Raw genomic sequence first — 17,674 nt, 5'->3', positions numbered from 1 at the left:
GGAAAAGGATCTTGGGGTCATCATTGACTCCAAGATGAACGTGGGCCGGCAGTGTGGGGATGCAGTCAGGAAGGCCAACCATACCTTGTCATGCATCCACAGATGCATCTTGAGCAGGTCCAAGGAGGTGATCATCCCCCTCTATGCGACACTGGTCAGGCCGCAGTTGGAGTACTGTGTCCAGTTCTGGGCAATGCACTTGAGGAGAGATGTGGACAACATGGAGAGGGTCCAGAGGAGGGCTGGATCCCTAGGGGTGGAAACAAATAGGAGCAAATAGACATTGCTATCCTTTATGAAGTTGTATTAGTTCTGTAGTGGGAAAGTATGAGCCACCCCAGGCAGCTTGTACCTTCCCATTTGCCCCACTTATACAGAGGCATCCCAGGGAATTTGGGGTACCTCTCCACAAGTGGGGAAGTATAGGAAGTGTAGGTTCCCCACTCAGTCAGACCTGCCCCCTGCAATTGCAGGAGCGGGTCTGGCTGAGTGGGGAAAGTGAGGTTTTTCCCTGCACAACCAGACCCATGCTCTGTGATTGCAAGGGAGCAGTTCTGGATGAGCAGGGAAGGGCTTTTCCTCACTCGGCCAAACCCATGAGGGACAGGTCTGGCCAAGCAGGAAAATTGGGAAGATCACATCACCTGTTGTCCCACACCCCCAAGGACAGGACAAGGGGCAACATGTGCTTTGACCAATGGAGCAAGCAGATCACCTCTGCTGCAGCACAGCTGATTTGCTTCATTCGGCAATGACTGTTTCTACCGTAATGAGACAAAATCCCATCAGGCTGGAATGGGACTGGTGGAATGGAATTCTGAGGGTTTTTTCCTTATGGTCTTCTATTGACTGTGGAAGATCCACATTTCTAGGCCAAATTCATGTTTGCAAATGAAGTTGTCACAAAAAAATGAATCTCAGTAAAATTGTTTCACTTCCAGAACTACATTGTCTTTATAGTCATTTTCAGAGAAGAAATGTATATTAAGACTTTTTTTCATATAAAAGGAGTAGTTTATTATGGCCAATGCTTGTACTGTACTTACACCTTCTCCAGCACCACCCATTTAGACTTGTGTTTTGTAGGATGAACCTTATTGGGTTTTCTCTGAGTGTTTATATTAACTGTGTTTTTATGATGCTGTGCAGCACTCTATGTGCTCTGGAAGACATTAGCATGTTTTAAGCATCAAATTTATACTATAGTATTAGTAGTAGTAGTAATGGTGGTGATGTTAGTAGTAGTAGTAGTAGTATTGCATTCTAAGATGCCTATTTGCCCCCTTCTATTGCTGTATTACTTCACAGTGTTTAGTAAGCTCTGTGCGAAGTGGCTAGTATTCACTTCAGATTTGGATTTGGCTGATTCAGGGGACAGCGATTCGATTCAGTGATTCAAATCACTGTCCTGATTTGATTTGGCCAAATCTGATTTGGAGATTCGGCTGCTGCAGGATGCGTAACTCGAACAGCCTCCTGCTTCAGGATCCTGCTTTGCAGGTCACTGCACCTGCCCTGGCAAACCATAAAGAAAGAATGCTTAACCACACCAAACTACATAGGCAGCCATGCAGGAATCCGTTCAGTCTTTGAGACTGGATCTGGGATTGGGTAACTGTTCTAAAAGGATTAAAAGGGTTAAGGAATAGATTTTCTTGAGATGGAGGGACAAATGGAGTCTATGAACTGCTTATGAGCATTAGGATTCCAGATACCTCAGTATGTTTCATGGTTTCTGTCATCATGGGCTACTTTGTTTATTTTGTTTCTACTTTGTTTCCCTTTTTCTTCTTAGTGTTAAGACTCGACCCGTACGGATGCCTCCTGGGTATCAAGCAGACCTTGTCATTCAGTTGGTGTGGGTGGATGGTGAGCCTCCACAACAGATCACCAGTCTGGCCGTAAGCTCTGCTTATGGATTGTAAGTAACTAAAGATTGCATTGTACTGATTTATCCTTTACTCAATCATGCCATATACATTTCAGGTATACTACAGAGTTGCCTGCCCCACATAGAGTCCACATGAAAAACAAGATTCCTGAACCTGGATCTTAAGGGAAAAGACTGCTAGGATAACTAACTCACATATGGAAAAAGGTTTTGCAAGTTTGATTGTGGTGGAGAAGATATTACTACAAAGTCAGAGCATTGACAGGCATTTCAAAGAGCTTCAGGGGACCTGGGAGCCCACCTCTCCCTCACTTTCAGTTGAAGTTGGTCACTTGGCTGGCTGAGGCCCTTTTGAAAATTTCAGCCATGTCTCGTGTATTAATATAAATTCATTTCTTTGTCTTGAAACACTAAGTAATTCTCTATTCATGGAATCCAGACCGTCCTTTAATTATGCCTTGCCACAGTACATTTGTCACAGAACCAAGGTGAACAGCACTTCTCGCCTCCTGGAGTTGCAAAGTGCATACTTTTGTAGGTCTCCGGCTTTGAGCCATTACCAAGCTGTGCCGAATCATGGAATTCTCCAGCTGTTAAACAGGACTCTAGTTTGCAGTTCTCCCTTGGGGGCTAACTATTATTCCTTCAGTAGGTCTAACATAAGTCACATACCTATAGTTGTAGTTCTTTTGCTTCTCCAGGAGCAGTGACAGTGGTAAGTAGTGACCAAACAGCCTCTTCTAAATAAAGTATTATTTATTAAATGAAAGCATTTCAGAGGAAAAAACCTTAAAACAATAAAATAGGCTACACATATGGCAAGCTTGTCCCTAAGCTTATTCTCCCCCGATTCTGGGAAAGACCTCCGTCTATATATTTTTTCCCCATTAGTGCCCATATCCCTCAGTAGCTGCTGAAAGTTTTCAGCTCCTCCAGATCTGTAGCAGGCTTTTTAACTCTTTAATGATCTTTTGATCTCTAGCCTCACAGCCTGGCAAAATGGCCATGTCATTTTGGCATAGTCTGAGACTGTTGCTATTTTATAATTGCTCTCAGTTTTGTATAAGGCTGCTTACAATATTTATACTTATTGTAAGGTTACATGTCGTGGGTTTGACCATGAACTGCATCTGCCTGGAGGGACTGGTGGCAACACGGTGGGGCTACTTGTGGCAGGAAAGCTTCTATAAAATACCACGATGTTGCAACCTCTGGAGTAAAGGAAGTATAGGGTGCCTCAGAACCGTAGCCCCCACTGCCTTGTGGGCATTCCTTCATGGGAGAAAAGTGAAGGGACGTCACCCAGACAGAAATGTGCCCATGCTGAGGCATTAGGCAGTCAGCAGCAGTTCTTATCTCTTGTTCTCTGGCAGAAGCTACAGTCATCAAGGCATTGACCATCTGGACTTGGTCTGGCCTTTGGATTCTGTCTCAATGGTCTAAGGGGTAGATACTAGATCTAGGGCAGCCTCTACTCCTCCATACTCTTACCTAGGTGTGTGTGTCAAAGGTGTGGGTACGATGGTCAGAGGATTCTGTACACGTAAATTCATCAGGCTAGACCTGACTAGACCTCTTACACATAACCATGATCCATAGGATTGATGTGTGCCTACACTTATCTATAATCATAGATTGACCAGAGTTGCAATGGTTAGCATGTATAGAATCTCCACCAATACTTGGTGCTGTAATTTTATCTTTTTGCTAAGTAGTTCTCTTGTTTGATTTGACGTTGTTGCCTTTGATGGGGAATGAGTTGAAAGAATTTAAGTTTTGCCTGTGTGTAGTGGATTTTTACTTTCAGTGTGCAAATAAATCCTTTGATTTCCATAAGAATAGATAGCAGATCTAAAGCAGATAGAAATACAAAGCTTGAAACAATAAAGCAGCTGAGACATTGTGAAATTCAATGTACTTTAATTCTGTTTACTCTGAGCTTTGTCAAGCTTGAAATTAGAAATATTTACACTTATTTTCATGCAATCAACATGAATCATCAAATTACTTGTTCATATTATAAAAGTAGAAAAAAAGAAAATGTGCCAAAATTATGCAGCTATGTTAGAAAATCTGTAAAGATATACAAAAACCATGAAATTCATTATAAATAGTGACCCACTGGGGACATTTCCTGAAAATTAATGACCAGATTGCGTGCACCTGGTTCTCAGCCCATCCAAATAGTGATTATTCAGAAAGGCTTATCAGGGTTAGTACTGCTTTTATGAAACATAGAAAATTAATTAAGAGCATAAGCCTTTATTCCTTATACCAAAAAAAAAAATCTGTTTTAAGAAGTTAAATGTATTTTGCCATGAAACTTTCAGCTTTTTTACATGCTTTTTTAAAAAGTTAATAAGTGCAGTAACTGATGGGAAATAATAAATTTACCCTGAATCTTTTATTAAGCTTATGTATTAGAGTCATTATTAATTTGCCTTGAAGTCTGTCAGTAGTAATCTTCTCCTCTAAATGCTTTTTTCTTTTTCAAAGCTTTACTATGCTTTTCTTCTTATAGTTAGAATTATAAAGCTGAAGAGCCTCACTCATTTTGTTAAGCCATTGTCAATCTAAATAATTTTTTTCTGCAGTTGCTTTTGACTGGGTGAAGTTCCCCAGGTCTGATTCTCTGCATAAGAGAGTGGATCGAGGTCTTTTGAAAAATTTGTGAGAGAAACCCATTTTCAGGTGCAAAGAAAGGGGAAAGATACTTTTGCCATTTTAAAAAGGTTTGTGACCTTTAGCTCACAAATGTGCCTTTCATGCTGTCCAATTATAATCTTTTATTTTTCCTACTTCCAAAGTTAAAAAAAATTACATAGCTACACTGGTTTCTTTTGAACTACTCAATACATGTTTCTTATTACTAAATGATGCCCCCAAATTCTACTAGCACTACCCATGTGTAAGTAACTCGAGGCGAATTTTCTGTCTTCCCAAAATGCATATGAAACCTCAACTACCTAATATTTGAAGGGACTGATAAGTTGTAAAAGAGATCTAGAAGTAATAAGAACAACCAAATAAGAAATACCTGACTAAAGCTTAATTGGTCTCCTCAGACTAGTTAGAGGTCTCTTGCATTTTGTTGGAAAAAATGCTGTTAGTAACCAGACAAAGCTGATTAATCTGCATTCAGTGGTGCCTGACCTTTTTTCCCTGCAGGCTGGATGGGCTGCATCAGGTCTGTCTGCAAGCTGGATCCAGCTGGCATGGGCTAGATCCAGTGCACAGGGTGGGTGCAGCATGAGACCGATCCAGTGTGCAGGGTGATCCAGCCATGAGGCAGCAGCAGTCCACTGCTGTGCAGCAGGGCCTCAATCCAGCTGTGATCTGGTTGTGTGACAGAAGCAGCACTATGAATTTATTTTGTCTAGTCTTACTAGTGAGGGAAGGATGGGATGCGCGGGTACAGCATGAAGAGCGGAGTCAAAGGGTCTCCCCTAAAGCCAACCTACCCTGCAGGGCAGGAGAAGAAAGGGGGTGGAGTGCTTGTTTCATGGGAGACAGGAGCTAAGGTCCTCCCAGGTTAGACAGATGAAGAAGCAAAACAGCTAGGCCCATCTTCCCCTGCACCCAGAACAGGATCCAGAGCCTGGGTGCTCTTGCACAAGCTACAAAGCCCTACTCAAACTCCATACCCCAGGGGAGAGAGTATGAGGAGGTGAGTGACTGACCTCACAGACTGTAGCTGGGCTGAGACTTTGTAAATATTCTCAGGGTTTTGGTTTCATTACCTTGGTATCATTACTTTCTGTATTTGTTCATAGATTATATATACCCTATGATTTGTACACTTTAACTTGTCATTATTTGCCATGATTCTAATTATTACAACCATATTGGTGCACATGGCAATATTTGCATATTATGATAGCAATAAACTATGCAGCATGATTAAGGTAATCTGCATCTAATTTGTGTAATGTTAATGGCAGCATTTTGGGATGCAAGTTTGTTACAGTTCAGGTCTATAAAATAATGTATAAGCTTCAAGGTTTGAAGATAAGATCTTATGAGAAAATTATTTGCATAGTTCACAATAGTGGCTGTTTTAATTTTTTTTGTATGAATTCTATTGTACAAAACCCAAGTGTAATATCTGGGAGGAATGTTTCTTTTCTCAGAGTTGCATTTGGAAACTGCAATGGTTTGGCTGTTGTGGATTTTATGCAGAAGACAGTATTGCTGAGCATGGGAACCATTGACTTGTACGGGTCAAGCGATCCATATCAGCGTCAGCCCCGTTCTCCGCGCAAAAGCAAGCAGTTCGCCGCAGGTAGGGAAAAAAAGCACAGTTGCTGTGAGTCTTACTCAGTCTTGGTTTTCTTGCCTGCAGCTTTTTGTAGTGCTTTTGAAATGCATGATAATCTGCCAGCCAATGGGATACATAGAATGGCAGAAAGAAATCTGATTGTTCCATAGGTACCAACACTTATGCAGAAACAAAACATTACTTCATTACAAATGTAATGAAATTTGTCTGGGATGGAGGTCAGTAAGTAATCTCCCTAGCTTATTCTCTGAGAAATTGTAAGGAAAAAAATAGTTGGTTGTTTCTTTGCTAGCAAATTCATTATGTGCTCTATGACTATGCTGCCTTTTTTCCACTTGCCAAGTGCTTCAGACCAATAAGTAAGATCTGAATTTAAATCCTATATATAACCTCTATCAAACTAGTTGTATTTAAATAAATAGTTATGATTGAAGGACCAGGTAACAGAATTCTAGCTGGCATGTGCATTAGGTAGCAGAAACAGCTTAAATAGGAAGAGCTGTATTCATTCTTTTCCTCTGGAGATACTAACCAAATCTTATCAAATCTGTCTATGAAAATTTTGTTTGTTTAAGGTCAAGAAACACATGCTACAGCACTGTAGCCATAGTTATGCATTGCATAATGGAAATGGGCTTCCACCAATACAATTAGTTTTTTGTCTTGCATTTCTATAAATCCAAAAGTTCCATGTGGGTCAGAAAATTAGAAAAAATAGTATTTTATATATAAATTATGTGTGTATCTACAGGTATTTTATATTTACACAATTAGGTCTTATTGATAGGCAGTTGTTAAAGTTACATAAAGGAACAGTTTTACATGAGAACTGTAGTCTAGTCATGAATTTTGCACAGTTGAATTGTAGTGTATTAATAGCTCATGACAAGTAAACATTCAAAAACATGCTCTCTGCCTAACCACCCAATCGTGTTTTCATTGGAATCAGCAAACATTTTGCTAATAACCGCATTGGAAACAAGATTGAACGCTGAACAATTAAAGCTTAGAGAGAAAAACTTAAATCATTGGTTTCTATTTCTGTCCCTGAAGAATCACATTATTTCATTTTACAATTATTTAAACATATCAGACTTGATTCTCAGCTGTGACAAATGTAAAGATGGTGTAAACTTGGCACAGCGAAGCAGAGCAGAAGAGAAGTCAGTTTTAATTTTTCCCTCCCTTTACATGGCTTAGCCAGTCCCAAGCTTCTCTATGTTACTGAGGCTACAACCAAATACTGCAGAAATTACATAGGCAGGGGAAGATGAGTAATGCAGAGGAGACTGTACTAGCTTTTCACCACCTGAGGATTATCCATATTAGGGAGAACCTTGGCTACTCCTTTAGGGCAACATTCCAGATGTGCTGTACTGCTAGAATGGAGCCTATCTTTATAAATACCAAATGGAAAGAAGATGCCTTTTTTAGACCACTCTTAAAAATGATATACATGGATAAAACCTCAGCTGCTTTCTCACCATCCATCCCACATCCTTTACTTTTTTGGATTATTTATTTTCCTTGTTATATCTTCTGAACTGAAGGTAAACATCTGCTGAAATTTCTTCACCTTGGCTGTTCTAGATGCTGGTTATGATATCACTTCCTTTCACTTTAGACTGTTTTTTCTCTCTTTCCTCTGCCTGCTGCTGATGCTGGTGTACTGGCATGTTCCAAAGACAACTTTTGCATGCGTGGGCTGTCTAACTTTTATCCTGATTTAACGAAACGGATCCGTACTTCCTATCAGAGTAAGTCCTATAAAGGTTAGGCAAACAGCTTTATCATGATCAGAAATACGCCTGACTTAAACCCATATGTTTGTGCTCCGTAATGTGTTTCCTTAAACACATTCAGCATGCATGCAAATCTTTAAAATTTTATTTAAGAAGAAATGTAAATCATATGTAGTTTTGAAAATTCTATTATCTTTCTTTATTACACAAACATTTCAGGTCTGTTTTTTCTACCAGTGAAGTCAATGACAAAATCCCATTGACTTTCACGCTGCTTATCAGGCCTTGGAAGTGATTATTCAATAATATTAACGTCCTGATAATGATATCCATTGTTTTTGTGTTCATTTTCAACATGCATCTACTTATATGAAACATCCCTTGTTTTGAGACTCGTTACCTTAGTATCCTTGTAAATAAAGTGACTCTTCTACTCTCTTAGAAGGGCAGTGTGGTCTAAAGGAGTAAGCACTGGACTGGGAGCCAGGAATTCAGAAATTCTGCTCCTGCCTCTTAATGTGACTTTCTGTACGTCTGTGGACAACTCATCCTTCACTCTGATCTTTGGCTTCTCTGTTGCCAAATGAGAATGTACACTTACGTACATTCACATAGGGTTGTGAAGATCCATTCAGTCAATGTACATAATATGTGTTGAAGATATAAAGTATATAAAATATAGCTATTAATATCTGATGTCAAGTATGCCAAGTATATAATATACTAAGTTCTACTTCATATTTAAAAAAAGTCTTTTAGCTGGCCTATTTATGTGGCACTCAACTGAACGGCTAAGAGTTAATTAGGTCCCTAGGATACCCCTTGCTCATCTTTTTTTAAACTAGTTTTTTGTGAATAACTGAACAAGCCAAGTACTCAGGTCTGGGTAAGGTAACAAAGGGGGATCATTTTTTGAATCTAAAGCAAGTCTTTGTGCACAAATCCATTATGATCCAGTACTGTGTTTACACTACAAGTTCTGTTTCTTTTCTCTAAGCTGATAGCTCTGTTCCTGCTCTCCATGCAAATTTCAGTTCATAGTATCAAACCAGGGTTTTTTGTACTGAAAGGAACTAAGACTATCACATTTTAAAAAAGTGAACCTGTCTTTAAAAGTACTAGGCCTGTTATAAAATTGGTAACTTGTTAAAGAAATCATATAGAATGTCTTAAACCATCATTTCCCAACTCCTGCTAATGTCACTTCAAGTCTGTAACTAAACACAGGCTGCTGCCACAGGTGTTTCAAGATAGGATTCATAGGAACTACAGCCAAATGAATAAATATGATCATCTACTCTGACTTCCTGTATACCCTGGATGTAAATGTTTTCCCAGATAAAAATGTACTGTCTTCTTTTCAACACCAGCACATAAATCCGAAAAGACCCCTCCCCTCTGAAGAACAATCCCCTGGAACCTATCAGCACTAAGTTACAAGAACCTGTTTCTTACATACAGGCTAGTACTTCGGTTACTCAGGCATCTGGCTGAAAGCTCCCTTCATCAGCTGCCTCCACTGTCCCTTTATAATGTCTTGTTTTTATTTATATTATTTAATATCTGTATTACGGTACATGCTATAAAAACAAAGGGCACTGACCTGAAAAAACAAACAACACCCTCCCCCCTCCCCCATGCTTTACCAAAAGAAGCATCAGGTTAGTTCAGCCTGGCTCCCCAGTGTCTGTGTAGAGGTCATGCACTTCTGCGGGGCTTTTTGGTGCTTTTATCTAAAGCTAATTCAATCAGCTATTAGGTAAAAGTGCCAGAAAAGCCCTGCTGAAGCACCCGATCTATACAGATGTTAGGCCATTTGGGTCAAAGTAACACTGTGCCTCTTCTGGGCATGCACTGTGCTTGGTGTGGGAGCACGCCAAGCGTAAAGTAAAGCACCATTTTTTTTTTACATCTGTAAGCAATATAGTTAATAACAGTCAACCACTCAAAATTTCTTATTTCCTCAAAGACATGACTGGCAGATGAGACAAAGATGTTGGCAGGGCTTGCGTGGCAGAGACAGCACCACAAATAAATAGAATGTACAAATTCTCAGCCAGTCAGTAGTAGCAATACCAGGCCTCCACATGCCAAGCCATTCTCAGATTGTACTCTACCACGTACCTTACAAAAGAGATGGTTTTGAGGAGGATATGGTGAGAGATTTCCTCACTCATAAGTGGAGAGGAAAAGCACACTTTTAGTTGTTGGAGAAGCACAGACTGGATACGCTGAGGCTGCTGTTGGTTGACACTCTAGATGTACTGGCATTGTTAGCTGCCTCTGTATATATACATGAGTATAAAAATAAAAACACACATATTTACCACAGCTGTAGTGACATATAATTGCTAATAAAATATCAGAGAACTCACCAAGCTGTGAGAGAAAATCAGTCTCCTTCAGACCATCCAATTAGACAAATCACCAAGAAAATAAACAGACTTACAAAGTGTCATGAGAGTCAAAAAATTAAGATAATTTTGAAAGGTGTTTCAAAGGCAAAGACTTTTCAGACAGACAAGTCTAAGGACTCTAATCAAGAGTGTCCCAATCCTTAAGGTGGGAGCCACAGATCCAAGTTTTATAGGTCAATATAGATCAAATACCAACACATGCACCTCCAGACAGATTAGAAGCCCAAGTAGTTACTGAGCTCAGGTGTGATATGCCTCATGAAAAAACAAAAACAAAACTGTGCAAGTAGACAACTCCATTTTGAACCAATTACAGTGTATTTCCAGGTTTGGAGCATGCCCATGGGGTGGGTAGTAGGACTGTGTGAAGCTTCGGTGCCCATGGGAGTGGATAGTAGGGTTGTGTGAAGCTTTGGTAGCCGATTCAATTTGGAGGAGATTTGGCCTGATTCAGGAACCAAATCTCTGAATCCGGATAGAATTGGGAGACCAAGTAAAAGCTCCGAATTGATTCATATGCTTCGAAAAGCTTCAGAAAAAGATTCAGCTGATTTGGAGATTTGGCCATAGACTATAAACAGGCAGCTGATAGCAGCTGGTAAATCTGTTGGGGCTGGGGGAGGGAAGAAGTGTGAGGGAAGGAGGGATTGGGGCTGGGGCTGGGGCTGGGATAAGCTGCACAGCTAAAATAGGGGGGCGGTACTTGGGGAGGACGATGGAGGGCACAAGATGTGGGCATGGCAGTGCTGGGAGTGGGGGCTCTGCCGTGCTGCCACTCACCCAGCTGGGACAGGCAGGGCAGGATGGGCGTGGCTGGCTCTGGGAAAAAGGGGGAAAGCAGCAGCAGGGCATAGCCCCCACTCCCAGCACTACCATGCCTGCATCCTGTACCCCCCCCAGCCCCGGCTAGCAAGTGGTGGCAGGGCACAGCCCCCACTCCCAGTGCTGATGTGGGCGTGGCAGCACTGGGAGCAGGGGCTATGCCCTACTGCCATCCAGAGCTATCTGTGCCCCCCCCACCCTGTGCCAGCAGGGCATAGCCCCCGCAGCACCTCCTGCTGGGGCAGAGGCAGGCACAGCTAGAGGAGCTGTGGGAGAACCCCCCCAAGGCTGCCCTGTTTGGCCCTATGCCATGCCTGGCCCCAGACTCCCAGGACTTTAAAAAAAAAAAAAAAAGCCCCACACTTACCAGCTCTGGTAGCAGGGATCAGGGCCTCTGGGCACTGGAGGGAGAGCCCTCTGTGCAGCATGGGGCAGTGGGGATCGCCCCACGCGCTGGCACCTGAGCAGCAGCTGCCTCATGGTGTGGGTGCATTGTGTCTCAGCAGGGCACCGCACACTGTCTGGGAGCTGGAACTGAGCACTGCTGGGCTCTGGCTGACACGTGGAGCTGCCCCAGCTCCCAGGTGAATTGAACTTAGGGCTGGGGGGAACATGGAGCTAGAGAATCAAACTGGGGGCTGGGGAAATGAACAGGGAGCTGGGGCATCGAACAGGGAGTTGGGGAATTGAACTGGTTCAATTCCCCAGCCCCTCGTTTGATTCACCTGGGAGGTGGGGGTGGCTCCATGTGTCAGCTGGAGCCCGGCAGCACTAATCCCCAGCAGCCCTAGCTCCCAGACAGAACACAGTGCCCTGCCAAGCTGCGATGCACCCACACCATGGGGCAACTGTTGCATGGGTACCAGGTCGAGGGGGTGACCCCTGGTGCCCTGCACTGCGTGGGGGGACTCTGACACAGAGGCCCCAATCACTGCTCCTGCACCTGGTGAGTGCAGAGCTTCATATAAAAAAAGAAAAAGAAAAAAAAAGTGCCAGGAGGCTGAGGCCGAGTGAAGGATAGGGCCAGGCAGGGCAGCTGTGGGGGCTTATCCCTCAGCTCTGCTCCACCTGGGGAGAGGCAGGCACAGCTGCCTAGGTGTGCCTGCCTCTCCCCAGCCAATTCGAATCACCGAATCTTTCTGAATCACCACCGAATCTTCCAAAGCTGATTCGGCCAAGTCGATTCAGGACAGTGATCTGAATCTCCAAACTGAATCATTGTCCTCCAAATCAGCCGAATTCAAACCAAATACTTCCCTATTTGCACAGGCCTAGTTGGTAGGTAGGATGTTGTTAGGTCCATCTTAACTGGAGCATGCTTCTGCCATGCTGTAGATCAGAGGCAGGCAATTATTTTGGGTAGAGGGCCGCTTACTAAGTTTTGGCAAGCCATCGAGGGCTGCATGACAGGCAGCCAGGGGCAGATAAGTCTTCATTTGCTAAATTTTTTAGGGGTCAGATAGAATGGCCAGATAGAATGGCCTGGTGGGCCGCATTTTGTCCACCCCGCTATAGATAAACTCTTACAAGTGAAAAAGGATCTGGGCCTTTTTTTTGTTTGTAGGCAAGTAATCACAGAGACATGACAAGAGGTGGTCAACAGTGAGAGAACATAGGTTTGGGGTCAGAAAATTGTAAGTATAGCCTTGGTTCTCTCATTATCGATCCTCCATAAGTGCTGCAGTCTTTTCAAGATAGTCTTAATATTACCAGATTTAAAATAGACCTGAATGATCATAAAAGCAGAACATTGTTATGATGTATACACCTGTGCCCTACCCCCTTATTGGTCTCAAGACTGTGTAACACTGTCAGCTAAATAGATAGGCTCACAGAGATCTCAGTTCAGGAAAAATGCAAGCAGCTGCTTAAGTCATATTGAATTAAAGTATTTAGTAGGGCTGTACAAAGCTTCGGTCCCTGATTCGATTTGGTGGAGATTCAGCCAAATTCAGCTGAATCTCTGAATCAGAATTGAATCAGGAGACCCTTTAATCTCTCCAAATTGAATCGGAACCCTCCGAATCTGAAGATTTGATGCTGATTCAGAGAATCAGCGATTCAGCCACAGAGACAGGTTTAAATGTTTTTTCTACATACCTCAAGGTAACAGGTAGCTTGTGAATGCTGAGATGCTGGGGTGGATGAAGCGTCCCACAGGAGCACAGGGAGTGGGGGGTCCCTAGCGTGCTTGGCAGTGGACCCAGAAGTGGACCGGAAGCATTTTTGGTCCACTTCTGGGTCCACAGGGAGCATACAGGGGAATGTGGTTCAGCGACTGGTGCCTCCTGGGTTGGGGGGGGCACCCAGCGTCCCCCTGCAGCTGATCGCTGAGCTGGGGAGGTGCAGGGCGCCCCCCCTATGATCCTGTGCAACGCACCATCCGCCCCACCATCGCAGCATTCACGAGCCACGCCTCTTACCTCAAGGTATGTAGAAAAAAATTTATGTAGAAAGGCATATAGAAAAAACAGCCATTTCTGTGGCCAAACAGCTGATTCTCCAAATCAGCATCAAATCTTCAGATTCGGATTCAGCCGTATTGAATCGGGGACAGTGAACCGAATCAATTAGTCAAATCCTTGTCCCTGATTCAAGCCAAATCCGAATTGAATACAGCTCATTTCTCTGTTGAACAGGGAGTGCTTAAGCACACACATTAAGTTCTTCACTGCATTAGAAGCAATGTTTGTAACCCTCTTTGGATTTTTCAGGAAGATATGCGTGCATAACAGGCAATCTGACCTGAACTTCTACTGATCATCTATATCTCCAGAAATGTTCAGTCTGGGACAGCTAATTTAGTTTATAGCACAATTACACTGGGAGGAATAACTGTAACTGAGAGCTGGTTCTGTAAGTCTTCCATAGATGGAGCAATAGGAAAAAAACCCACATGACAAGCTTCTGTAGACTTAAACTCTTAGGAACTGAAATCCAAACTACTTTTTAAAATATTACTATGTAACAAGATTATAATACTTAATTTTTTATTTCTAACAAATTATTACTTCAAAAAGCAATTTAAGAACATGTTAATATAGAAGTGCTTAAGTTTGACAGGATGAAATAAGTATTTGGTGATCGATATAGTAGTTTTTTACAACATCAAGAGGGTATTAGATACTGTATAATTAAATATAAATACGGATGCAAAATACAAACAGAAAGAAATAGGATCAAAACATCATTTTTAATCTGGTCTAAAAAACTCATCTTTGATTGATTTTTTTTTTTTTATATCTGTTTCTATTTTTCTATATATAGCACAACAGTTTGAGTTAATTTTCCCCCTGGACATTTTGTCTCTGATATCATGAAGCTTCTTTGTGCTCATTAAAATCCTTTTCTAAGATTGATTTGGACTGCAGCATAAGAAAACCAGCTGTTATTTATCTGAGAGCTTTAGCTGTCTTTGTTATAAGCATTGCTACCAGGTTTCAGTACAGGTCTTAAGGTTGCCTTGTAAAATATATTTTCATAACTGTAATTTGTAGTGACACCTAGGCTAAGACCAGATACTGAAACTGAGAGCCAGGCACTTATCTCTCTTGTCCCCTCAATGATCTCTCTGCTGATGCCCACTATGACTGATTGAATGCTGAGTGCACAAGGAGCCACAGCTGGCTGAAAAAGAAGGGATTTAGACAGATATGGGCACAGAGGAAGACTGAGACCAGAAGCTGCTGGTGGAAGGAGGGAAGGGGGAGGACCCAGAAGCTAGGAGTTAGGCACCAAGGTGAGAGTTGGACTGGCCAAGCAAAAAACTGGGAGTGAGCAGAGAAGCAGTGGAGTTGGGAAGACAGACAGCGATTAAATGATGGGAAGAATGAGACTGTCATGGGGAGCCAAGAAGTCAAGGCATGCAAGAAGGGAATGAAAGCCAAGGGGGATGAAGTACAGGAGAGAGAGACAGATTGGGTAAGGGTCTGCTTGTAGGGATTGGGAAGGTAAAAAAGACCGGAACGTGGAGGGAGCCAGGAGTTGGAGCAGAAAGTACCATGGTATGAGACAAAGAGTGCAGGGACTAGAGAGGTGCGAGAAGCTTGAAGAGTGGAGACTAGAACTAGACAGGTGTAGAGAATGAAACTAGGATAAAGAGTTGAGAGGGAGAAAAGAACAGACTGGAGGAATCAGGGTAACTGGATAAAAAGTCTGTGTGCATGGAGGACACTCCTCTCCACAGCCAGTGGGACATGTACTTTGATCCCAATGAATGTTGCATAATACTAAATACTGTAGGAATTATGGATGAGATTACACTTTACAATTGGATCATGTTAAGAGCATTTCAAATTTGCATGATTGCTCATTAAGACTCATTAACAAGTCCTAAATGCCCTCCAGGCATCTTGAAGTTATTCCAGTTTGGGCAAGGAATATCTTTGAGCTGTGCTATCTAGCTCAAGTTAACTTCTGACTGTTTAACTGAGATAAAACCTCCTTCAGTATCCCAGGAGGCATCACTCCTAGGTGAACTAGCTATCATCCAAGACTCTGCAATGATAGAATCCTGGGGACAGCTGGGGTAGTAAATGCACTGGGAGGGATGGGAAAAGGGTGAGGGAAAGCAGGGGGACAACAAAGAGGTGACCTGGGGAAAGGAAGGCAGGAGTGCAAGGGGAAAGAAGGTGAGGGAGGGTATGTGGGTAGAGATCTGTGATTTCATCTCAGGTGGACAGAGATCTGCCAGCTGGTACCCCCTCTGTCTGCCAAATCAACCCTTTCATCCTTGGGTTGCCCCCCTGCCACCCTGATTCCCCCCTCCCATACTGGCCATATCACCCTCCTGCTTGCCCCAGTCCCTCCACCCCCATTGGCCCTTGAATGGTCCCCTCTGCCCTTTGATTACCACCCCCTGCCCCAATACCTTGATCCCCGTCTCCTGCCACCCTGACCACCCACTGCTTCCTGAATTCCCCTTCTACCCGCTGAATCAGCCAACCTGATTATCCCATCTGCCCTTCATTGGCCCCTCCACCCCAGATCACCATCCTGCCACCATTAATTATTCTGAGACTGGCAGTGGCCAGAGCAGTGTGGGGGAGGTTCCTACTCCCTGTCTGCTGCCAGGTTCCCTGTAACCCTTGCCACCTCCATGCACCCAGATCCAGCCCTGTGGTTGAAGAGCAGGGCAGGGAGAGGGGGTAAGTGGGACAGGTGGCAAGGAGCTACCGGCCAGCCATATTAAGTTAGTAAAATCTTTTGCTCTTAATCTTTCCCTCTATTTCAGTTCCCTACATGTAACATAGGAAGAAAGCTACCCCAAGACTGCACAGAAATAGTGGGCAGCAAAAATAATGAGTTAACTTAATAAATATTTGTGAAGCATTCAGATGCTGCAGTGATGAGTACTATAGAGGAACTTGTGCAGAATCTATTAATGCTTCCCTAATGTTTTAGTGTTTGATTGTATTAAGGTTTCAATGGTCACTTAAAGAAGGGGGTGTCTGAGCATGTGAGTGCATGTGTGTGCATGTGTGTAAGCACTTAAAGACCATTCCCATCACCTTAAAAGTTTGTTCCCACTGTTGCCTCATACACACTGCCTTTGAAAAGGGACTATTTTAGATTCAGGTGCAGTTTACATTTTAAGATTGGAGTGATTTGAGTGGACAGCCATAGGTGGAAGGAGAAAAAAAAAATATTTGCAGGGGCTGAGCATGTGTGTGTGAGCCCCCCCGCCTTCTCCCCCCCACAGGTAAGTCAGTAAGGGAGGGTGTAGGGGAAGGGAAAGGGCTGTGGGCTGGGGGTGGGCAGATTGAGGCCTCAGTTGTGACAGAGGGAGTGGGGCAGGGGCTGGGGCTGGGGTGAGCAGGGCCCCGGCCAAGCCTGGCAGCAGGACAACAAGAGCCCGGACAGCTCATCCAGGGGCACAGGGGGGCTCCCACTGCTGTGCACACCCTGGCAGAGGCCTACACCCCCCCCATCTCTGCATGGGGCAGAGGCAGCCACCGCTGCACACCACTCCCCCTGTCCTGACATCCATGTGATGCCACATACATTCCACCATGGGGCAGGCAAGGGGCATGGCACAACCCAGTGGCAGCAGGCACATGGTACAGCACTGCTCCCACAGCAGCTACAGCAGGGAACAAAGTGCAGTGCTCAGCGGCAGCTGCCCCCACCTTACACACAGAAGGTCGGCACATGCACCTTTGGGGCCCCCACTGGGGTGCACACAGTGACAGAAGCCCCCCCCACCCCTGGACAAGCCATCCAGGCCCTGACCATCCCACCACCTGGCCCAGCCGGGCCCCACCCACCCCTACCTCTGCCCCACTCCTTTCCTCACCACCGTGGCTCTGATCTGCCCCCCACAGTTCCTTCCCCAAATAGATTGATTCAGCTGCTGGGCTGTGATTCTGGATGCATACATGACCCTCCCCACCCCTGGTGCAGATGCCTGGAGCCTGTTGCTGGGCTGCCTTGCAGCCCTTCCCAGTGCCCTGCGTTTGGGATGGCTGAACCCTGTTTCATAGTTTCATAGTTTCACAGTAGCTAGAGTCGGAAGGGACCTAGG

General features: G+C 43.8%; 1 protein-coding gene across 3 annotated transcripts in view; it reads left to right on the top strand.

Moving 5' to 3' along the window:
* The window catches only part of STXBP5L (syntaxin binding protein 5 like), a 379,891-nt gene that overhangs the window by 255,481 nt on the left and 106,736 nt on the right, over nucleotides 1-17,674 (top strand). For 2 of the 3 annotated variants that reach the window (XM_019548699.1, XM_019548698.1), the window contains exons 17-19: nucleotides 1,796-1,921; nucleotides 6,022-6,173; nucleotides 7,856-7,927. In XM_019548699.1, coding sequence (XP_019404244.1) covers nucleotides 1,796-1,921; nucleotides 6,022-6,173; nucleotides 7,856-7,927 — 350 coding nt within the window. The remainder of the gene's footprint in view (nucleotides 1-1,795; nucleotides 1,922-6,021; nucleotides 6,174-7,855; nucleotides 7,928-17,674) is intronic. The other variant, XM_019548700.1, reaches the window with a different exon arrangement.

The sequence above is a fragment of the Crocodylus porosus genome, unplaced genomic scaffold, assembly GCF_001723895.1.
Source record: "Crocodylus porosus isolate Cpor-Errol unplaced genomic scaffold, CroPor_comp1, whole genome shotgun sequence".
Taxonomy (NCBI): Eukaryota; Metazoa; Chordata; order Crocodylia; family Crocodylidae; genus Crocodylus; species Crocodylus porosus.
Note: the sequence above shows the minus strand (reverse complement) of the source record. Positions and strands in the feature narration are given on the sequence as shown.